Below are 25,183 nucleotides of genomic sequence, written 5' to 3'. Positions count from 1 at the left end.
TTATTGACGGTGGCTAGTTGCTGGTTTTACTTTATTCTAATAATTAACCTTTCTGATAACTAATCTGCACAAAGTAACTGATATGTGTATTTGCATTTCCAATATAACACCGAAAAACTATTAAATGAGACAAAAATGAAGAACGTAGGGTACTATCAAAATAAACAGTCAAAAAATAACATCGAAGTTGGTAAAACATAACATCAAAATTGGGTAAAAACAGCACCGAAACTGACAAAAAAAAACATCGAAATTGGTCATAAAACTGTACGGTTTTCCCTTGTCCTTACCTGTACGATCCATTAGTTTGTCGCCGGAGCTCCAAGCATGATTAAAACAGTCACGGAGATTTAAAAGTTTAATAAGATTATTAATTCAATGTAAGTACTAAAGATAAAATCTGGATATATCGGGTGACTCTTAGGAGTCGTCAGAAACATTCTCTCTGGTGTTTGGTCAAATATTTGCAGTTCGTTCTTGCAGTGTGTAGCTTGAGTCAGCCCAAAAAAAGTACTGCTCATCACGTCTTTGATGCAGCGACCAGTATTAACGGAAAGATTCGGTTTGTTTCCTGTTACAAAGAAAAGTCGTGTGAAAAGAGGAATTTTGTGTGACCATTCGATAGAGCGGTCCCAAATTAGTCTAGTGCGATATTCAGCTTAGATGTATGTATTAACATGGACACAGTAAAAACTTAGTTCATCTCTCCTTCGTTGCCCGGTTTACCCCGTCTCGTGTGCCGCCATGGCCTGCCGCTCTTTGCTACCGCCATGCAGCAGCGCTAGTCAGTCGCAGCCGGACTACTAGTTATTTTTCTTGTTTTACTGTCCCTGTTATTACATATCGCTAAACCGAATATCACACTGGACTAATTCGGAACCACTCTATCGAATGGGCACGTAGAATGCCTCTTTTAAAAAAAACTTTGTTTGTAAATGGAAACAAAACGACTCAACGACTCTTTCCGTTGACTGTGGGGGTGGCCGACTACAGCTACAGATTGCAAAAACGAAGTTGGAAATATCTGCCGGAACACGAGAGAAATGAGCCTGATGACTCTCGGAAGAGACAGCTGGTGCAAGGGGCGTGGTGTTTTGGAACAGTTTAGCCGTTTCGCGACGCAGTGAGCAGCAGCGGGCTGTTTCGCAGGTGGGCCCCCTGCCGACGCCGCCGGGCAGCGACGGCAGCTCGTACGCGGCGGCGGCGGCGGCGGCGGCTGCGGCGGCGGCGCCGGGCGGCGGCGGCGCGGCGGGCGGCGACGTGGCCTTCAGCAGCCTCGTGTCGTCGTACGCGGCGGCCGCTGCGGCCGCGGCCTCCGGCGCGGGGGCGGCTGCGGGGGCGGCGGCGGGGGCGGGTGCCGCCGCCTCGAGCGCCGCCGCCGCCACTGCCTACGACTACCACTCGGCCATGACTCCGCCCTCGTCCGTGTCGCCGCGCGACAAGCACCAGCAGCAGCTCTTCGACGGTTACCAGTACGAGCTGCCCGCTCAGCCGCTCCCTCTTAAGCCGCAGGTTCGCATACATAGTTACTTCGGTAGATTCGTTGACACCACTTACCTTTCTTACTCGCTCTCCAGAGCTTTCGGGGAACTAAATTCTCTTATTGTATTTTTTCCCCCTCGGGTCTCGTCCGGTCTCGACCTCTTAGCAACTCATTACCAGGCGATCTGTTTAAAAACAAAGAGACAGGGAGACGGTAAACTGGAGCAAGCTCCCTGTTTTAATGTGGATCCTAGAATGCACGGATAACCAACTAACACAGATAATCCAAGATACCGGAAACTGCTCCTTACAAAACGTGCTATGTGTCACAATAGAAAACCCACTACATAACTTACGTGTTATTCTCCAGAAACTGGCAATTTATTTACAATGGTGCACTTAATTTAGAAATTTGTGGTAAGTTCCTAAGGCACGAAACTGCTGAGGTCATCGGTCCCAAGGCTTACGCACTACTTAAACTAACTTACGTTAAGGACAACACACGCACTCTGATGCCCGAGGAAGGACTCGAACCTCCGGCGGGTGGAGCCGCGCGAACCGTGAAAAGGCGCCCAGACAGCACGGCTACCCCGCGCGGCGGTACACTTAAATTCCACCTCATGATGTCAGTCAAGGAACTACGAGGATATGCTGGAAAGTTATGCCTCCGAATTCTTTATGTTAAAACTCTTAAGACTTTTTAGATTAAACAAAACTACAAGCCTCTGGCACTAGAGGGTTCTAAATCGTAGGGTGTAAAATTGCGGTGTGTAACGTAACTATGTCGGTGAGTGTGAAATGGCATGCCGTAATCGAATTTCGAATTCAAAGAGTTCATCCACTTTGCTTGACTATGAAACAAACTGATGTCTTGGGTTCACTGTAATCGATCATCCTCCGTATAGTCCCGACTTCGCCCCATTCGGTTTTCATCTGCTTCCAAAAGTTAAAGAAAGCTTCAGAGGACTTCATTTTGATAGTGGTGAAGCGGTGCAAACAGAGGTGAGAGTCAAATACTCGGCAGTGATGACATCATCAAATTGGTCTGTTATTGGGAGAAATATGTTCATCGCTAGGTTCACTATGTTGAGAAATACATATGTGGACACAAAGAATAAAGATATAGTATGTTAATACATTCGTTAATTTTAAAAAGCCTCAAGAGTTTTCACATAAACAATTCATAGGCATTACTTTTCATCACGCCATCATACTTGATTGAGAAATAGTAGCTTCAAGATCAAGCAAACCAACAGTGACCAGGAGAGTTGCGTGCTGACCCCATGCCCTCCCATGCCGCAGCACAATGACACCACTGGCAGAGGATAACACAGTGCCCAGTCAGTTATGGTTGGCCATTTTTTTCAAGAACATGGACCCTTGCTTTGCTTACACTTAAAACATCCTGTATTTTGCATTATATGCTTTCAGTTCACTTTGGGAAGATAATCATCCAGTTTATTTATGTGTCCATTTTTCATTCACTTTTTTCCTGATAACTGTTCTCATTTTATGGAAAGTCAGAGAAACGAATTTTGTCCTGCATAATCTAATAACATATCAATGCATATCATTGGTCTGGTGTATGTATTAACAGGAGCCTCAACCGCTTCATCATTACTGTCTTCCTGTACCGAATACACATTGTGCATTATATCCACATCACTTACCTGCTAAAATCCAGGTTCATAGGCATCATCTACGTTTTATTACAAGGAGTTTATTTCAGAAGATCAATCAGATGAGTAGGCACTTTAACTGAAGGGTGGCGCATCATCTTCCAGCAGTAAAACATGAGGTGCATATATAATACTGTATTCTAAACGAAACTAATTGTTCTAATTATAACAGAATTCCTCAGACTTGGGTTTTATTCTTTCTAAAACCGCTAACCTATGCATGGATAAGCTACATATTGATAATCAGGTGGTTGCTGTAGTAGGAAATGAAATTACAAATGGAAACTAACTTCTGTACACAACTATAAGGAAGAAAGGAAGCAAGAAAGAAAGAGAAGGATTTAATGCCCCATTGACATTGTGGTCATCACAGATGAAGCACAGGTTCACCTTGTTGCAAGGATGAAGTAGGAAATCAGCAACACCCTTTCAAAGGAACCATGTGCCGCAGCACTGAGTGATTTAGAGAAACCATGTAAAACCTCTGCCAGAATGGCTGGATGCAGATTTGAACCATCATCCTCCTAAATGTGAGTCCAGTGTGCTAATCACTGCCGCACCTCATTTGCTCATTTGATTGCACAACTATACGCACCTAATACATTTAGAAGATAGTCAACAGAACTGGCCAGGAGTTGCAAGCAGAATCTGAACATAAATGAAACTTGTGGCTACAGTTGACTACATGACAGTATAAAATGGATAACTCATAAATCACAAATTTAACATTTAAAATAACAATAATATAAAGCTTATTGTGAGAGAGAGCCTTCTGAAAGTGAAAACTAGTAAAAAGATGTGTAACTAGTGGCATATGTGTGCTAAATGTACTCTAGAAACTGTATAGATGATGTCAGCCTGCAAACGCAACCAGTAAGTAATAAGCAGGTACTTGGTAGTCACAAGTCTACCCTAAACAGCTAGGGTGAAATAACAGTTAAGTCAAGATTCTATTAGACACATGCAAACCAGAAGAAAAATTGAATCCAACAAAGGGAAAGGAAAAGTAGAGAGAAGACCCATTATAACAGTTCAGTAAATACTTGATGATGTTGTTACAGATATCACTATGATAATTTCATAACTGATGTGGATATATTTTTTTTCAAATTGGTGTAAGTTCCAAGTTCTTCAAGTGCATCCATATGGCATCCTTTAGGAAAAATGAGATATATCCTCATTTGGCCTACATAGAATTTTTTCCACATTTAGTCTTACGTATGCAAAGCTCTGTGCATTTATTATGAACTGCTCTTTCCTTATGTCATAGTTTATCTTGAAGTTAATTTTGAGTACAGAAGACTACCTTCATTTTATTCTTAGGAAAGAGTGAATAGTTTTCTCAGATGCTGTACCTCTGTAAATTAACACCACAATTTTTTTCTATCTTTTCTATTTTGTCAAACTGAATATTGTTATTCTAAGAGTCGTAAGCAGAGGAAAGGACACAAAAAGCTCTGACTAATTTTTGGCACGCCTTTCAGTGCAGTAGCACATTCTATATACAGGATGTTTCAGGACACACACACACACACACACACACACACACACACACACACACACACACACACACACACACACACATACACACACACACCATTTCTGACCATGGTTCTTGGGTGGTTTCCCTCGATTATCAAGTAAATGCCAGAACTTTAGCCCACTCCTATATCTTCTTAATTGGGACTCCCTCTGGTAGGGCATTCGACTGAAATGAACTGTGACGTTTTAATGGTTTGAATCCTTGCTGAATGGAGTAGAGAACAGAAACTGAAAAAGAAATTCTAGCAGCAGAGTTTATCACTATACCTATGATTGATAGTGACGTAGGTACACTGTATATGTAAAAGAGTCACTGACTTTACTCTGTTTACACATCAACACACACTTACCCATAAATTTTGTTTTCAGTTTTTTTTTTGCCTAGGACATAATTATCATCATAGAAACAAAGTTGGTTGTAAGACAAATAGCAAAACTGGAAATGCCCTGCCATTTCTTCCCAAGTGAGACTCCTTTGTCCCCACTACAAGCTCATCTGGTTTTTTAATAAAAGTTCCTGACTCTATTATGGGACATCACTTGAACAATTTAAGTATAGTATGAAAGACACAAAAATATACCCTCTAGCATGAGGATCTGTGTGGAGGTTTTTGGCAAATATGGAAGACATTGTTATATGCTCTAAGCTTTCTCTATTACTGAGCAAACAACAGAATCTGACATACAGAAAGTTGGAGGGGGTGGGGGGGGGGGGGGGGGGGGGAGCCTTGCCTGTCCAGATTTGTCTGAACACTTGCAGCATTGCCTTGACTTCAATGCTCAAGAAATGGCCAATAGTTTTCCTTGACAGTCTTGAGCTCAGATCATGACTGGCCTTTACTGAAAGTGGGTGTCTGTACAATTCAGTTCTGAAGCCATTCCCTACTGTGGAAAGCTTCTGTGATCACTAATGTCTCCAGTACAGTTCTTCCCAATCATTATGTACAAGACAAAATTGCTGCTGCTTGAATTTAACACATCATTATTTCATAAAAATGATCAACAGCAAACAAATAACTTACCAAGACAGCTTGTTCATGTATACACACACAAATAATAAAAAATCACACAGTTTTGAACTTCTTGGTATATTTTGATAGAACGTTTCATAACTCTAACCATTAATTCATTTCTTTGAGCTTACTTTTTCTCCATAGACTTTGTTTTACAACCAGTTCTTACAAGCAAAACTGTTATACGTTAAAGAGCAACAAATTTTGTGGCTAATGAAAGTGGTCAGTCCACTGCACAGGGAATGTTGGATTCAGATGATGTGTTCTTTGATGAGTAGAATGTGGAGGGGACCAATAAATCTAAAAAAAAAACCATCCAGTCATGTAACAAAATGAATGATTCTCAGAAACACTCACAACTCATTTTGCAGGAATCTCCACATGTGAGTCTTGTAAGACTATTTGGTGAAAAAATAGCACCAATTAATCACTTCTCAATCAAATTCCACAACACATTTACAGTGACAGAATCATAAAAACTAATCTGTGGTTTTATCAAACCCCACTGTAAGTTTCCAGTGTTGTTGATGCCGTCGTGAGTGAAACTAGCTTCACCAGCTCAGCAATTACCCACTAACAAGATTCGAATCACACAGCTTTATTGCTTGTGTGAAGGTACTGCATGCACTGATATGCTAACATAAATTATACAACCCATGCTGATGTGATATTTGTCATACTTTTTTATGTGTAACACTGATATGTGTGACATCCAATGTGTGGTGCTCATAGGACTAAATTCTAAAGACTCAAGAATGGATTGTACATCATCCAAGTTTTGTTTACTTGTACATTAAGTAGAAGTTTTATGCTGGGAATAGTGATAGTCTCACAAAATTCACTGAAAACACAAAAAACACTTCTGAGTGTAGTTCTCCGCTTTTAAGAAACAACAGTATTCTTGAGAAACAGCAAGAATACTTCCCTGGTATAATGCATAAATGAATACCACCCTGCTAAAACCATCATGTCTAAAACACACAACATTGTTTTAGGAACTTGTATTATCTCAGACAACCAGCTTTAAACTACACCATTGTCTGATATAGATATTAATCCATGAGTGATAGCCCTCCATTTTGCACTTATTCACATGCCTCACAATTGTGCATGTCAATCTCAAGCAGCAGTACCTCCACACTCAGAACATGTGTTTCTAAAAACTTTGAACTGGAAAATGCTTTTAAAACTACCTCATTAAGTATTTCATCTCTCATGTACATTCTCTATGATGCATCAGTTTGATTTGTTGCAGATCCTTTCACATCAAGGCTCTCATTTCTAAAAGAGAAAAAAGATAACTTACAAGTAAAATTTTGATAATGTAGAATGTATTATTGCAGGCACTGCCACTGACCAATAAGAATGCTTAACAACCAGATTTCCAATAGTTTCTCAATAGAAAGATCTAACTGTGTTTAAACTTCACTACTAATATATGACAATGAGTCTACTAACACATGTTATTGTGCAGTTCTGTTGATATATTTCATGACTTTGCCAACTAAAACTATTGAATGGAATCACACTCTATATTCTGGTAATCAGTATCATCAGAGTCATTCAACAATCAGCATTAGTGTTTTGTGTACCAAAATTCATGCAATACAAAGAGAAAGTCCCCGAGAAATTACCTGAGTCCTCTTTGACCTCATGTCATTGTGTTCAGAGACTGTGCTTGCATTATGTTGAGAGTTTCACTCAGTACTAAATTGTTGTAGTGAGAGATCATACACCATTCGGTGAGTGATGTGTATTACCATTTACATATGATATGATATCAGGATCATTTTAGTCACATGTAATCTCCTTTATTCTACAATTTCCACAAACACTAGTGTATATCACAAAAAGTACACTTTTTTCCATTGAAAGATTAAGTAAGATCACAAAGAAGAAGAGATGACTAAAAGACAAATTATTTTTTATGTAGTTCACAAAATTCCACAAGGAAACATTAACTGTAATGGATTCATCCTTTCCACGTTACAACATTCACATTTCTGTGTCTGGTGTTTGACTGTGATAAATAAAAACAAACTGCAGCAGAGGAGAAAAAGTAAATCAAGATTGTGGATGAATAGAAGATGTTATCCATCATACTTCAGTCTATGATCACTTGTAGTCTTTGATATGCACAAAATATCTGTCAAATACATTAAAGAGCTTTTTAAAAACAATAATTTTTATGTTGGAAAAAACGTAGTAATTTATATTTAAACCTCAAAAGAATCAGACACAGGAAAGATAGTGTGGTGACTTATTAGTTAACAATAATTAGTTTAACCCACTAACCTGCCTGAATATCCAAGAGCATAAAATCACCCATGTCCATGACATGGCGAGATGCACCAGGTGGATATATAGAAGATGAACTAGTTTAACTCATTATTTTAGTTTATTTTTCACAAAACTTTAATATGTAGTTTCAAATAATTGATAATTGTTACAAGAGTGAAAATACATTGTGCCACATTTACACATAGCAAATTAAACTTCATGTGTAAACGTCCCTGATCTTAAGATAAATAAAAAATCAATTGGAACAACTACATTGATAAGTTGATCATAAAAGGGAGAAATAGTTTGCTATCTTTGTAATTAGAAGTTAGAGCCTTTTGTAATATTAGTAGCTATTCCATAGTTTCTCACCTTCTTATGGTAACTGATGCAAAATGAATAAATTATCTATTCTGCATTCTGACCAATAAGGAAAGAGTAAAGTTTCTTTCCTAAATGGAATACAGATGTGTGTACAGAAACATTATCATAAATTACAAATAAATGGTACTCTTAGTTTATTTTAACTTTTTGTTGTTGTGGTCTTCAGTCCAGAGACTGGTTTGATGCAGTTCTCCATGCTACTCTATCCTGTGCAAGCTTCTTCATCTCCCAGTACCTACTGCAACCTACATCCTTCTGAATCCGCTTAGTGTATTCATCTCTTGGTCTCCCTCTACAATTTTTGCCCTCCACACTGCCCTCCAATACTAAATTAGTGATCCCTTGATGCCTCAGAACATGTCCTACCAACCGATCCCTTCCTCTGGTCAAGTTGTGCCACAAACTTCTCTTCTCCCCAACCCTATTTAACACTTCCTCATTAGTTACATGATCTACCCATCTAATCTTCAGCTTTCTTCTGTAGCACCACATTTCGAAAGCTTATATTCTCTTCTTGTCCAAACTATTTATTGTGCACGTTTCACTTCCATACATGGCTACACTCCATACAAATACTTTCAGAAATGACTTACTGACACTTAAATCTATACTCGATGTTAACAAATTTCTCTTCTTCAGAAACGCTTTCCTTGCCAATGCCAGTCTACATTTTATATCCTCTCTACTTCGACCATCATCAGTTATTTTGCTCCCCAAATAGCAAAACTCCTTTACTACTTTAAGTGTCTCATTTCCTAATGTAATTCCCTCAGCATCACCCGACTTAATTCAACTACATTCCATTATCCTCATTTTGCTTTTGTTGATGTTCATGTTATATCCTCCTTTCAAGACACTGTCCATTCCATTCAACTGGCCTTCCAAGTCCTTTGCTGTCTCTGACAGAATTACAATGTCATCGGTGAACCTCAAAGTTTTTATTTCTTCTCCATGGATTTTAATACCTACTCCGAATTTTTCTTTTGTTTCCTTTACTGCTTGCTCAATATACAGATTGAATAACATCAGGGAGAGGCTACAACCCTGCCTCACTCCCTTCCCAACCACTGCTGCCCTTTCATGTCCCTCGACTCTTATAACTGCCATCTGGTTTCTGTACAAATTGTAAATAGCTTTTCGCTTTCTGTATTTTACCCCTGCCACCTTCAGAATTTGAAAGAGAGTATTCCAGTCAACATTGTCAAAAGCTTTCTCTAAGTCTACAAATGCTAGGAACGTAGGTTTGCCTTTCCTTAATCTTTCCTCTAAGATAAGTCGTAAGGTCAGTATTGCCTCACATGTTCCAGTATTTCTACGGAATCCAAACTGATCTTCCCTGAGGTCGGCTTCTACTAGTTTTTCCATTCGTCTGTAAAGAATTCGTGTTAGTATTTTGCAGCTGTGACTTATTAAACTGATAGTTCGGTAATTTTCGCATCTGTCAACACCTGCTTTCTTTGGGATTGGAATTATTATATTGTTCTTGAAGTCTGAGGGTATTTCACCTGTCTCATACATCTTGCTCACCAGATGGTAGAGTTTTGTTTGGACTGGCTCTCTCAAGGCCCCCAGTAGTTCTAATGGAATGTTGTCTACTCCCGGGGCCCTGTTTCGACTTAGATCTTTCAGTGCTCTGTCAAACTCTTCACGCAATATCGTATCTCCCATTTCATCTTCATCTACATCCTCTTCCATTTCCATAATATTGCCTTAAGTACATCACCCTTGTATAGACCCTCTATATACTCCTTCCACCTTTCTGCTTTCCCTTCTTTGCTTAGAACTGTGTTTCCATCTGAGCACTTGATGTTCATACAAGTGGTTCTCTTATCTCCAAAGGTCTCTTTAATTTTTCTGTAGGCAGTATCTATCTTACCCCTAGTGAGATAAGCCTCTACATCCTTACATTTGTCCTCTAGCCATCCCTGCTTAGCCATTTTGCATTTCCTGTCGATCTCATTTTTGAGACGTTTATATTCCTTTTTGCCTGCTTAATTTACTGCATTTTTATATTTTCTCCTTTCATCAATTAAATTCAATATTTCTTCTGTTACCCAAGCATTTATACTAGCCCTCATCTTTTACCTACTTGATCCTCTGCTGCCCTCACTACTTTATCCCTCAGAGCTACAAATTCTTCTTCTACTGTATTTCTTTCCCCCATTCCTGTCAATTGTTCCCTTATGCTCTCCCTGAAACTCTGTACAACCACTGGTTCTTTCAGTTTGTCCAGGTCCCATCTCCTTAAATTCCCACCTTTTTGCAGTTTCTTCAGTTTTAATCTACAGGTCATAACCAATAGATTGTGGTCAGAGTCCACATCTGCCCCCTGGAAATGTCTTACAGTTTAAAACCTGGTTCCTAAATCTCTGTCTTACCATTATATAATCTATCTGATACCTTTTAGTATCTCCAGGGTTCTTCCATGTATACAACCTTATTTCATGGTTCTTAAACCAAGTGTTAGCTATGACTAAGTTGTGCTCTGTGCAAAATTCTATGAGGCGGCTTCCTCTTTCATTTCTTAGCCCCAATCCATATTCACCTACTATGTTTCCTTCTCTCCCTTTTCCTACTCTCGAATTTCAGTCACCCATGACAGTTAAATTTTCGTCTCCCTTCACTATCTGAATAATTTCTTTTATTTCATCATACATTTCTTCAATTTCTTCGTCATCTGCAGAGCTAGTTGGCATATAAACTAGTACTACTGTAGTAGGCATGGGATTCGTGCCTATCTTGGCCACATGCGTTCACTATGCTGTTTGTAGTAGCTTACCCACACTCCTATTTTTTTATTCATTATTAAACCTACTCCTGCATTGCCCCTATTTGATTTTGTATTTATAACCCTGTATTCACCTGACCAGAAGTCTTGTTCCTCCTGCCACCGAAATTCACTAATTCCCAATATATCTAACTTCAACCTATCCATTTCCCTTTTTAAATTTTCTAACCTACCTGCCCAAATAAGGGATCTGACATTCCATGCTGCGATCCGTAGAACGCCAGTTTTCTTTCTGCTGATAACGAGATCCTCTTGAGTAGTCCCCGCCCGGAGATCCGAATGGGGGACTATTTTACCTCCGGAATATTTTACCCAAGAGGACGCCATCATCATTTAATTATACAGTAAAGCTGCATGCCCTCAGGAAAAATTACGGCCGTAGTTTCCCCTTGCTTTCAGCCGTTCGCAGTACCAACACAGCAAGGCCGTTTTGGTTATTGTTACAAGGCCAGATCAGTCAATCATCCAGACTGTTGCCCTTGCAACTACTGAAAAGGCTACTGCCCCTCTTCAGGAACCACACATTTGTCTGGCCTCTCAACAGATACCCCTCCCGTTGTGGTTGTACCTACAGTACGACTATCTGTATCACTGAGGCACGCAAGCCTCCCTACCAACGGCAAGGTCCATGGTTCATGGCAAAAAAAAAATTATTCAAAATAGACTAAATAAAAAATAAAATGTCAGAAAAGTGAAGTAAAAGACTGTAGGTATCCAGAATTGTGTTCCATGTCACTGTGAAAATCATTAAGAAGCAGTAATAAAGCAGCTGTTTCATTTAACATCAGTGACCACAAGTGGCAAATGATCTTTATCAGATGTCCAGGCTTTATCTGAGATGAAACAGCGGCTGGAAAAAATTATAAGCAATTAGTAGTTGTTGGATTACAATGTTTAAACTTGAATTTCATCTGCAAGTGTTCCACTTGTTTCTATCCCCTTGAAATCTAGTACAAAAATCTATTACAAATTCATGCAATTAAAGACAGAATTCAGACTTTGAAAGTAACAAAAAAGGAATTTGCCCAGTTCTTTAACTTTTAAAAAAATATGTAAATTGCTATATACAACAGAATTAACTGGCCAAAAGATTGTAAAATTTGGCCAACTACTCTACTGAAATTTTGAGAAGATATGTAAAAGTTCATAGGTATTGAACTGTACAATAAAAGAATGTATAATTAATTAAGAATATCTAAAATGTCAGTGCTCTGCAATAATGTTCCTGTTACTGAAAATCTGTTGGTCTATGCAGTGCAGCAACTGTTCCTAACAGCTAAATTTTGGAATGTTCCATGCAACATAACAGCCATAAGTCTGAAATACAATGATTTATTGATAACTGTGTCTCTTTGATTTTGTAATCACATTGTTCAATTTAGAAAATATTTTTCCTTTCACAACTGACAGAAAAATATATTCTCGTTGTTGAAAATTTTCTCCAGGAAAGGAGTATATCAGAAAAGTATTTCTCCTTTGCCTCTTCTCATACTGCAATTGAAAATCTAGTAAAAGGAAGAGGGATAGGCTTTATTGTTCACAAAGTCTGCAGCTAGACAGAAAATCCTTTTTATTCATACTAAATGATGTGCTCCCAAACACTTGTGCATGCACCAGCAGTGTGCCCTTTTAGCAGAGATGCCACAGATCACCAAATGTCCTACTTCACAGAGCAGATAAGTCTCTGAAATGCACTTCCTGTGAAGAGTCATGGATGCCCAACCATTTAGCTCCTATTAGTAGTTTCACGGCCCATTTGCCTCTTTTCTTAGATTCCTAGAATGAACATTTCACCAGCTTCAACATTTCTGAGATAATCATTTACAGGTTCTGCATAATAATAACCTGCCCTTTGTCAAATCACCCATTTCAATGGATTTCTCCATGTGCAGCTCATACCTTTGCCAGGATGTACCTCATCCATGTCTGTTCCCCTTACATATTTTTGTTACCACATCACATGCCTGCAGTGCCACCAAATGTCATCCAACATTGTGGCAGCTTATCAGTGTATATGTCTGTTTTATCTGTTTGTTGCAAAACTGAATTTTGTGACAGAGTTTTAAACGATTGCAAATATTGGGTTTTAAGATTACCACAGATTTATAGATCTCACCTCATTTTCCTGTAGTGAAATGAAAAATTCAGTGGATTTTTTTTTCAAGTGTATTGTGTTCCTCTTATCAGAATTTGTTTCTGTACATTAACCGTGTGTCCAATTATTTCTGTATCTTTGTATGGTAAGAATCCACTAACATCTCTGTGTGTGTGTGTGTGTGTGTGTGTGTGTGTGTGTGTGTGTGTGTGTGTGTGTGTGTGTGTGTGTGTGATATCTACTGTACATGGAAGTCCTTCACCTCCAGTTCCTTAAGGACTGTTAATACCTGATCCTTCCATTGCATCCTTGGATGTTTCCTTGACCATTTTCCAGCAGGTTGAGAATGGAGGCCTCAGTATGGAGGAATTTGTCAGCTTAAAGTGGCCAAACCACTGTAGACTCTTGTACCCTAATATTTGGCCAAAGAGACTGGCACTGATCTTCTTTTGTTCTTCATTCAAATTCAGCTTCTGTGGTATAGTAGATAGATTCATAGATCTTTCAAACTTCCTTCCTCTCAATCACACAGATTGCTTCTTCAGTTGTTGGTGATGTTGCCCCTGTTTCACAAACATCTTAAAAGTACTGACTGAGCTAGTGTCGTGTACAGCTGGATCTTATTCTTCTGTGAGAGTAGTCATGAATTGAATAATATTTCAACAGCCTGAATATTGTCTTGTGGTCTAATAAATAAACAAAGAAAAGATAGAAGAAATCTAATGAAATTTTATTTTATGTTCATTTACACATAGATAAGTAAATAGCAGTGGATCCAGAAAAAAGTGATTAAATAAAAACATTCCTTACAAAACTTTTCTATGTCACTGAAGCACTCGCTAATTCTTTTAGGCTTGTAGTGTGCTTAACAGTGTAATAATTTAAGATCAAAGCTAGTAAATAGCTTAATGTATCTCTTAATATGCATTAAAATGCAAGGAGACAGGAGATTACTTCAGACATACCTGCTGCAGACTTATATTCAAGGTGAGCTTGGTCTTACCAACTATAATTACATTCCACTGTTGCTTCAGTCTCATTAAAGGAAATTGCAGTCACACCCCATAAAAATTCTGTACTTAGCTGAAATTGTGTTTGTGTGACATCTGGCACTTATAGTTCTCAGTAACATTTACAGTGAATTGTAAAATTTTTAATTTTAGATTTATGCTTGCTAGGTTCTAATTTCCATCAATACTCAAACACTATGAAGTTTGTATGTTTCTGTCCTAAATGGTTTGATCGGTTTAGCTGTTATAATTCTAAATATGTCAGTATTCTTGTTTCTCTCTTTCATCTCTTATCAGATTCTTTGCACTTTTTTAGTTGTCTGTTTGTTTAATCCTCATGAATTCCTAACTGTGTTTTATAAAGCTGACATTCAATAAATTCAAGGTCCAGGTCAACAACTGTATTTCATCATCATGTTCCTCAAATCACAGCCACATGATTCTGATTTCATGACTGAAACAAATATCTTGTTAGAGAATATTATCAAGTGGGGAAGATATTAGCCATGTCTACAACCACTTGGTCAACAGTCATAATGGTTTATGACACAGATTTGTTTGTATCCTCAGCTGTAATTATATAAGTTTCGAAGTGTATTACTAACCCAAACATCAGCAAGGTATAGCCATCCCCATGGTAGAGGGTGTTTATAATTTTGTGGCTCATTAGTGTATATTCCATCCCACTAAATCACATTACACAACAATTCCTTGAAGGAGTAGAAAATGTTTACATCTATACAAATAAGCTTTGCACAAGATTACTGCCTATCTATTAGCACTTATTTCATACCAGAAGACTGTAACGGTGAGAGGAGATGCAGCTTTACTTTAAAACTTCACAAGTAATATAACATTTTGTTTTTAACTTGTATGTACCTATTTTCCAGTTTCTTCTATTTATGGTAGATTTTCCCCCTCTCAGCTATTCTAGAAGTCTCAAAAATGTTTCCTCCAGTCCATAATAGCTATATTTTCTATTTAGTTGACTATTTTCTAGTAATTTTTCTTTTCAGACATTTACCTGTTAAAAACCACAGTCCTCTAGTATTGAGCTTATCTTCTCTTCTTATTACTATGTATCTCTCACAGTTATAGACAGAATGTCTATACATACATACATATATCAAATACAATGTACAGGCATCAGACAAACACAACATTAAATCATTTATCTGTAGTACCTAGACTGCTGTAATGACAGAGAATGCCTTTATTGTCAGTATTTACAGGTGTATGTTCATATAAGATAATGCAGACCTCACATTCCATGGAAAGCATGCTTTTAGTTCTAATTAGCCTGAGTATGTTAGTCCCATTATTGGCTCATAAAACATGTTTGAAAAAATGTCTCAACACTGATTTCATGTGTAACAGCCCACCTGGGAAATATACAGTTACAAAACAGACTGTGTGCCCCTTATAGTCGGCAAACCTGTAATTTCTGAAGAAAATTCTTCAACTTGGCTGAATCACCAAAATACTTTATTTTTATAATGTAGGAGTGTGTAGCTAGAAGCCTGAAATTGTTATGTTGTGTCACATCAGAAATAATATTAAAGGTATTGGTGAGCACTAGAGACTTTCCTTCCACTTCCACAGAACTTTTTCAAATGTAATTAAAACTAGTTATTTCAAAATACTGCAATGCTATTGCATTCTAGAACTCACTCATTGGCACACCAACTAATCATCTCCTCATAGATATCATAGCTATCATAATATAATGAAGTAACATAATATTTCAATAAAATCAGGTAAAGAATTATCTAATTCTGAAAAATATGTTTAAATATATTACTACTTTTTTTAAATCAGAGCCTGAATATTTGCTCTCTGTTATTAAACTTTAATGTAGATACAGTAAGTTTCATATGGAAGTTGGAATTTGATGCACAATTTTTCCTTCTGGTTCTTGCTACTTTTCAGAGACAATACAAAATGTGAGATACTCATAGTTTGCATTTTGATAATGTATAAGATCTCATAATACTTTCATGTTATAAGAATGCTTATTATAGTACTCTAACTACAATTAATAATTCTGTTGAGACTAAAATAGGAATTCTAATTCAAATTCTGTACTTCCTGTCCTCTTACACAGGTGTACTCTGCTGTACATCCATCGGCCCTAGATGCTGCATACTCATCGCTAGATCAGGCACAATTCTATCACCACCATGGGGCAGCACAAGCATTTCATCTCTACCATCCAGCAGCTAATAAGACAGTGACAGCCACAGCAACTGTCTACCCAGAAGCACTGAAGAACTCTGCCAACTGGTATTCCACCACTTCCTAGTACAGCCAACGCAGCCCTTCAGAATATTTGTACTTAATGTCAACACATGTAATATAACATACAGTTCATTTTTCAGTGTAAGATATTACAGAGTGTGTCTAGTGAGCACATTTGGGTGAGAAGAAACTGCAGGCCAAAGTAAACTTTCTGCTCTGTTTTCTGAGACTATAGTGAAAATTCAGTCTGTCCGAATATTTAACAGAGCTTGGAACTGAAGTGATAAGCATTCCAAGTGTACAGGAAGCTTTCTTTTACATATTTCCTTCATATGTAGGTCATACAGTTTGCAGAAGAAATATTTGTAGCTGCAGGTGTGTCACTGCAGCATGGATGAATGCAGATACTTTTGCAGACAAAGCTAAAATATAGTCTGAGATTGTTCTGCTTTACAGATGATGGAGAGGTATGATTCAGCCCCATTGGATCCAAATGGAGGGCTAAAAAGTCAATGACAAGGAGTATTCTTAGCTCAAGCATAATAATACTCTACAATTTCTTGTGTCTGGTTAAGAACACTATCAAAGATTCACAATTAACTGCTTCACACACTGAAAAAAAAAAATTGTGATTGGCACTCAGTTGTATTCTACTAGATTCAGTGTTAATGTTTAAGCAGTTACAGCTTCAACAACAGCAGCATTAGTTACATGAAGAAAGAAGACTCCATTTCTTCAGAACTGTGTTTTAATGACATCCTGTGCCACATTGCACCTGTGACTCACAATGTATATTTTCTCAGTCGAAGAATTTTGCTATTAATTATATGTAATTGTGTCCAGTTAGGCCTATTCTTTCTTGTAGTTTCCTTGTCTCCATATTTATTAAGTAATACAGCTATTGGCAAGAATTGTTGAATGTTGACATTTTCTGCTATTAAAGTTTCATGTGTTAAATTGTATTAGGATATGTTTTGCATATCTTCTTATGCAGAATAATTGGAACCAACATTTCCAATTTTTCAGTGTAAGTGAACAAATGTTAAAAGTCAGTTTTTTGTGCATGGTTGTGTTAATAATTTTTCTGCACTACTGTTCATTCATATATGGAAATAATTCTGAAATGTTATTAGAATGAAAGTAATGAAATGTGTGTATGATGGTATATAAAAATGTAACATATAAATATGTGTGTTTACGTGTTTCAAATGTGATTGAAGTTAATGTGATGGTTACTGATAAGAGATATAGTTCTGAAATTTTTCAGAATGAGAATTATGTGACAGTGTATTTACGATCAGATTTTTACTGTAAGTAATGGACACTTTTCAATAGGTATTTTTGCCTAGCATTATAACTAAATGATGCATAAACCAAAGTTAGAAGTGCTATTTTGAAGGAGGGCTGCTTCAGTTTTTGTGCCATTGACCTGTGCAATAGTCTGTGGTGATGAAGTTAAAACAGAAACTTCAGCTGATTCATAAAAGCTGTGAAAATCAGAATTGAGAACATTGGCATCATGAGTATACACACATTTCTGCATTTGGTAGCCATCAGCTTTAGCTCTACATTTGAGCTTGTGACAGAAATGAACATTCTGAGACCATGGCGACTATCAAATTTCATTTATATTGCAAGCCAAAGGGAACTCAGAGCAATAAAAACTTTCAAAGAAACAACTCTACTACTGAGAAAGTTTTTGATACAACTATAGAAAAAAACATAACACTGGCAATTGGCATGTATGATATGTATTAGTTTGGGTTGCATATTGCTGTGAAAACCAGGAGCACATTCGATGTTCATGAATGTTTTCTGTCCCTCAAAAATAAATCTTGTTTAGATATCGTATGCAAAAATACATAATTCAAAAGTAAGCAATAAGGTTTTTTTTTTTCAACAAAATGCTTCTCTGTGCCATCTAAAGTAAATTGTTGTGTGTTAAGTACTAACTTTAAAAACCCAAACAGCTCTGTTTCCTGCATTACACATTCTCTGACACTACTTATTGAACTGATTTAAATACACTTGTGATTCCACAATTTGTTTTTATGGATTCATACTAATGACTAAGTAAGTCAAGAAAATCAATATCTTTTCTCCGATACATGCAGTCTTGGTAGTTAAGTTTTGCAGTGCTTAGATAACTGACAATCATTTCAGATGCAGTCCCTAATCAAAGTGTTCACTTAATCACACTGGGCCATTTACTTAATATGTAACCATACTATGTATGAAAGACATCAAGTTGAAATAGCAAACTGGACCACAAATTAAAATTAAGTGCCAATGTCTGAAATTACCATAAACCCCCTTCCAATTTCTGTTAAACTTAAGAATGAAACTACTTAACTCCTTAATCAACATATAGCATTCACTGAAGAATAAAAATATGCAAATGTGGTTCACTAATTTTATCACTTACATAAGAACTCAATGTGGAACTATGAAGCAGGAAAATTCAGCAAAATAATTCTTGTCTTCTAACTGACAACAACAGATAGAATCATATATAAACCCTTGCATAGCTCACACAAGTTCCTTTCACATTCACTATGGTGCATATAAACCATAGTATTTTCATGGCAGTGAGTGTGGGTTGTTTACTTATTTACTTCTGTATGATCTCTAATTTCTTTTTATTTGTTTTTGCCAGTTTTCTTGCAGAGACACTTTGCTGCTTCAGTGCAAACAAATTTAATTTCCAGAAGACGAAGAAAGCAAATAGTAAATGTGCAAAGCTGCTGAGAGTCTGAAATTTGTTTATTTTCGTGTTATTGTGAACCATTTGTTGTACACAGGCAATTTTATTTTATGCAGCACATTTTTTATTACATAATCACATATTGCTGTTAGCAAATTTGAGGATTAATTCTTTCATACAACACAAAATTTTATGACAACTTAGCTATGATGTATAGAAGTTAAATAAATTCAGCAGGTGTAGGAATTTAAAAAATTTTCAAAATACATATTAACAACAATATGTTTTTAAAGAAAATTATTTGTGTATCTCAGAATGTACCATCAAATTTTTGCCTCTCAGATCTTTGCCTCTTCAAAATTTATATTAATTAGGTCACATTAACATTACATAAAAAAGTTCTCCCAAAAGTTTGTACAAAAAGGTTTATTTGACACATATAACATTGTGTCACAACTTGCAATTTATTATGTGTGTGGTTAACCAATATAGATGTACAAGTGCTATTTATTTATGAGGCTCAAGCATTTCTGAGTCTTCAGAAATTCTATTTTGAATATAGAAGGGGATAAATTTCACTGTACAAGTAGGCTCAAGTTTCCACATGCAATTTAAAAAAGCTTTGTGTTGCACATTCTTCATTATCAGTGATTCATTGTGAATATAGGAAGTCATCACTGGTTGCACTGTACCATTTTAATGCTAAATGACATGTGCTGTAGTTCAATTTTTAAGGACAATTGAAAACTTATATATATAGTAGGGCATAATACAAAATTACAAACTAACATTTTCTTAAAAGCAAAGAAGAGTAGATCGAGCTAGATTCTATTTGCTATATTAAGTATAAGATAAATAAGAGTAAGGTACATGAGAAAACATGGTCAAAAACGTATTAGCTATCTATAAAACAATTTTTCAGAATTCACCATGACATTTTCACTGAGGGATTTTTTTTCTTGTCAATTGACAGAAAAATTTTTATCACAGCAAAAATGCAACATACACTACACTTTTATTTTTGCTTCTGTATGTTTTATGATGTGAAATATCAATAACATAATTCTCAAATTAAATTGGACATCAAACACAAATTAGGATTATCGAATAACCATTACAGGTAGAGTTAATTCTCTCCATAATTTTTTTCATTCACACATACATTGTTGCAAAACAGAATACTTATTCCAAAATGTGAAGCTGCGGTAGATAAATATCTTCCCACTCATAAATTTCCCTAAAAACTAACCAGACAGTTTATTTGATGGCTACTGCATACTCCTGATATCATTATCTCTCAAAATATTTCTGTAGCAATTAAAGACTTCACAGCTGCCCTTCTTGATGCATCTCCCAAAGAATTTGTGTACACACAGGGTGTGTCCATCAGCTGCAACAAGAAAAATCTTTTCGTTGAATGTAATGTAATTTGTATGTAATCTGCATGATGATGGAAACAAAAGGTATTTGTTTCAGTACATGTTGATTCATATGTAATTTGTGCTTTCTGAAGCAGACAGATCATGCTGTCCATTATGTGTAATTATCTAATGTGGACAAATGATAGCTGTTAAATATGTATCCTGTTAGTTATGAAACTTGAAGCATTGTTCAGGATACACATTCAACTGTTGCATTTAATATTTATATGATTTCTGAATTTTATATGTTATAAAAGTAAATTTTTTAATGTATTGTTAAAGAGTTAAGTTTTTTTCACAGTCATTAAATCAAAATTCCTCCACTACATGACTGAGAATTCTCATTTAAGACATTAGATAGCCTTTATCACCCACTGGCATGATTCATAAATAGAAAATATAAGCTATAAGCCTTATGCAAAATAGATGATGTTTAAAATGTTACAACTCTGTCCTCTGAGAACTATACATTTTCTTCTTAGCTCTGTTACATTTCTGAATTTGAAAAAAAAAAATTGATAACTGTTCATACTCAGAAAAACACATCTTTTTCAATGAAATCCAACCAATTCCTTTCCTATGTGTATATTCCCTGTTTCATGCTACATCTCACATGTTTAGTTAAACAATGTGCAGTAACACTGAGGCAGTCACATGAATCAGCTCAATGACAAAAAAGGTTTAAATAATTAAAAGTGATCACTGGTATTAAAATAACATCCCATGTCAGTGGTTAGTTATTGAAAAGGTACCCACTGCACAGATTATTGCAATTATAATTAGACTGATCATAAATCAGGCTTGTTCATTTCTGCAAAATTCAACAGCTGTTGAACTTCGTATCCACTTTTTATGACAGTTACAATTTTAGTATTTCAGACAGTAATAATTAAGCATTTTAAACATTTGTTAATCTGTTGAATATGATGATTGTTCATAACATTAGGCGTTTCATATAATGTGTTCATTTAAGGTAATGTTCTCTTTGTTGGATGAACAATAAAGTACAACTTAAAACTGAATGGAAACATTATGGCCTTTATTACTTTTAGGAAACTGAAGTCAGCATTTCAACATTCAAAGGGATAAAGATATTGTGTCAATATTTAGCAAAAATGTACAAAATGACATGGCATAGTCAAACAGAAACTTCAATACCAAAGCTTAATAATATCTATGTACATGATGTGAAACATAACATGTAATTATTCTTTACAAATCATTTCAATAATTTTAAATAATATCAGAAGACATTTTCAAATTATGCATCACAATTATCTAACATTTGTCATCATTATATTATATCATTCTGTCAATACAGGAATTCAATAAAAACAGTAACAAAAACAGTAGAATTTTGGTTTCTGGGAAATGATGGTCTTTAAAATGTTAATATAAATGTAAATGTAATGAAAAGAGATTAGTTTGCATCAAAAAATTAATATATTCCAGATGCAAGAAGAGTTGTAGGAGATACTTTTCCACCTTACAAGGACCAGTAATGATCACAACACCACTTTTGATTCTCTCCATTGGTGGATGTTACTGCTTATTGACTACACCTTCTTATACTTTCTCCTATATCAATAAATTATGATGTTAGCTTCATTGTTCACACTTCATTTGTATACTTTCAAAAAAGAGGTATTTATAACAACAGAAGAGAAAAAAGGCTTGGGAAAAATTAAATATTTTGGGAGTTAGTGAAAAATTTGACCAGGGACCCTGAATTAAAACACACAGACAATGACAGTGGAAGTAAGCTATGAAATATTATGACAACTGCAATTTGAAAATATTAGATGTTAGGAGTGTGATTATGACACAATTTCCAATTTTGCAGTAATATCAGAATAGACTGTGGCCAAAATATAAAAAAAAAACAGCAGGCAGTGTCAAAGAATAAAAAAAGAGTAAGTTAACAACAGAGAACAACTCAGTGGAAAGTAAAAGCAATAATGGAACTAGCAAAAGTAACAAGAAACTAAAAAGCAGAATCAAATATACCTATAGGAGTGGGTTTCGCTATTCCAGCATGTGACAGAGGCAGAAAGGAAGTGAGAAGCAAGTAGATAACATTATAAATATTATTACAGACTTCAACCAGATATATAGAAACAATCACACCCTTACAATGGAGGAAGTTTCACATCAGCAAAGTTCACAGAGGCTGTTGTAACAAGGAAGAATCCAAACCAACCAGAACACGTATTGCAGTAGGAAATATTACAAGCAGATGAAGTTCGAACAGAAAAAAATCTGAAAAATTATATATCATTTGACAATAATGTTATGGAGAATGGGGAGCAGCGAATATCTATTTTTGAGCTCATAGGAGAGCAATGGGTAGGATACACCTAATTTCAGGTCATGGGCTAGAAAGATCATAATCCTGGCATAGAAGTTATTTATTACATTCCAGGCTGGGACAGTTTTCTATGATTAGACAAAAACTCCTACATTGTTTTGAAAATGAATCAACAGCTAAGTCCTGTGACTTATTAAGGTGGCACAGTAAAACTTTTTGTTAGCTATGTTGGTAAGCTAATGGAAAGAAGTAAGGACAATGATAAGGAAAGCAGTATATTTCTGAGGTGAATCAGTATTTCAATAGTGCCACATCTAAGCAACAGTTAACTCCAAATATAAAGGCATGGTCATCAGTGAGATTCAGCATGTAGCACTGAAAGTATGTTTGTTACTGAAAGAAACAGAACTGACCTAGATGGAGAGTGCAGCTATCTATATAAATAATGGATATTACAGAATGCAGTTATTTATACAAACATAACGTATTCCAGAATATACAAACATAAGTTATTTCAAGAATCTTCCAAAAATGATAAATTCTAAATAACAAGTACCTGTTGGTGACCAGCTTTGAACTGGTGACCTGCACCACAGCAGTCAGCAACACCAACCACTATGTTACACTACCTGTAACACAGCTCATAGCAGTAGCATGCATTCACTATAAATTCCAAGGTTTTTGGCAAAAAGTTCTTCATAAATCAATATGCTTGTAATGTTTTTTGTTGATGAGTTTTGGGCTGCTGGTGAGGTGGATATCAATTAAGAGAAAGCAACTTGCATTTCGGAATTCACTAAGTGACTCTTATCTACAAAAATGTATTCACACTCTCATGTGTATACCTACTGCCATATGTTCTTTTTTTTTAGTGTAGTTGAAATTTCAAAATAAATGGCTTTGTGTGCAGTAGAATTACTGCTAAGAACTACACCCTACAGGAAACAGTTCTATGAAAACAAGCCAAGTGGTTATGTTTTCATGTTTAAATGTTTCCCCATCATTACTGTGTGATGAAGTAAAGAATGATAAGGAAATTGTACTCACCAGGTAAAGGTAGTTGTGTTGACACAATGATAACTATAATTCTGAGGAGTGTAGAAAACTCCAAACTTCTTTACGTTGAGGACTATAATAATACTGACAGATCTTTCTCATTTCATCAGATCAGATGTAGCAGCAACAGAAAACTTATTGAAACATTGCGTCAAGATGTTGTTTCCACTTGGCTGATTATCAAGGAAGATTTCAACTGCAAAATCCACAACAAAAGCCTGCATTGTCATACAAAGCTACAATAGTTTCATATTTGTGTGACATCACAAAAATTTACTAGTGTATATTAAACATTGTACCAAAGAAAACAGAAAGCTGTAGAACAGAAACATAACAAGTAAACCAAACTTCCTTCAGGAAGACACAGTTCACAGTTTCAAATGAATTATCTGTTGTTCAGACATTTGCACTTAAAACACTGATTCAGATTGTACATTATTTAAATTTTGACTGAATCAAATTTTCTACACTGTCATAAATTGAAAATATTATACCACAAGCTCCCTGACAGAATGCTACCTAACCATCACTCCAGTTTATCCCTGCCTATGCAATACGTTGATTAGTATTTAATCCTTTTGTGAGCTTATTTTCAGTACAAGAAAAGCCATTCTTACACAAGAAACATGGAATGAGTATATGACAGTAACTGGATATGTTTATTTGTTTGTTTGCTGTCAATATAACAATCAGTAGTCAAACATTGTCATAGATTCACATATACAAAGATTTAGTTAACATACATAAATGCACATGTTGATATAAATAGCGAAGGACATAAATTACCTTTTTTCATTGCAAAAACAAACTTATGGTACATACACTGTTCTACAAAGAGACATTACAATTTGAAATATAAATGCACACATTGATAGAATGTGTGAAGATCATAAATTATTATGTTTGTGTTGAAAAAACTAACTTATGGTATATACACTGTTTTACAAAGGAAGATTGCAGCTTGAAATCTTCTACTGAATAGATTGTCTACTGAACAGATTATCTGAATTAGCTGTCTTGAGGTCAGATGGAAGACTGTTATAAAAGATATTTCCTATTGTGTGTGGACTATGGTCTGCTGCTGGTGCCCCACCCCATATCTCAATACCACACTGTAGATGTGGATGTATCACCTCGAAGTATATTTATATCAAGTTGTCACGGTCCAGGGAGGCTGAGACCT

At 36.0% G+C, this 25,183-nt stretch overlaps 1 protein-coding gene and 1 long non-coding RNA gene across 2 annotated transcripts in view; one reads left to right on the top strand and one right to left on the bottom strand.

Annotated features, from left to right (window-relative positions):
* The window catches only part of LOC126298915 (protein trachealess), a 1,138,333-nt gene extending 1,120,911 nt beyond the window's left edge, over positions 1-17,422 (top strand). Inside the window, exons 15-17 of the mRNA XM_049990456.1 lie at positions 1,150-1,283; positions 1,371-1,512; positions 16,378-17,422. Of these exons, the coding sequence (XP_049846413.1) occupies positions 1,150-1,283; positions 1,371-1,512; positions 16,378-16,575 (474 nt within the window). The 3' untranslated portion in view covers positions 16,576-17,422. The remainder of the gene's footprint in view (positions 1-1,149; positions 1,284-1,370; positions 1,513-16,377) is intronic.
* Positions 17,423-20,505: 3,083 nt separating this feature from the next.
* LOC126298916 (uncharacterized) lies at positions 20,506-24,190 on the bottom strand. The gene is made up of 2 exons (XR_007552695.1): positions 23,992-24,190; positions 20,506-20,605 (listed from the first exon to the last, which is right to left on the bottom strand). It is a non-coding gene; the product is annotated as an uncharacterized LOC126298916 (long non-coding RNA).
* Between the last annotated feature and the right edge of the window lie 993 nt (positions 24,191-25,183).

The sequence above is a fragment of the Schistocerca gregaria genome, chromosome X, assembly GCF_023897955.1.
Source record: "Schistocerca gregaria isolate iqSchGreg1 chromosome X, iqSchGreg1.2, whole genome shotgun sequence".
Lineage (NCBI taxonomy): Eukaryota > Metazoa > Arthropoda > Insecta > Orthoptera > Acrididae > Schistocerca > Schistocerca gregaria.
Note: the sequence above shows the minus strand (reverse complement) of the source record. Positions and strands in the feature narration are given on the sequence as shown.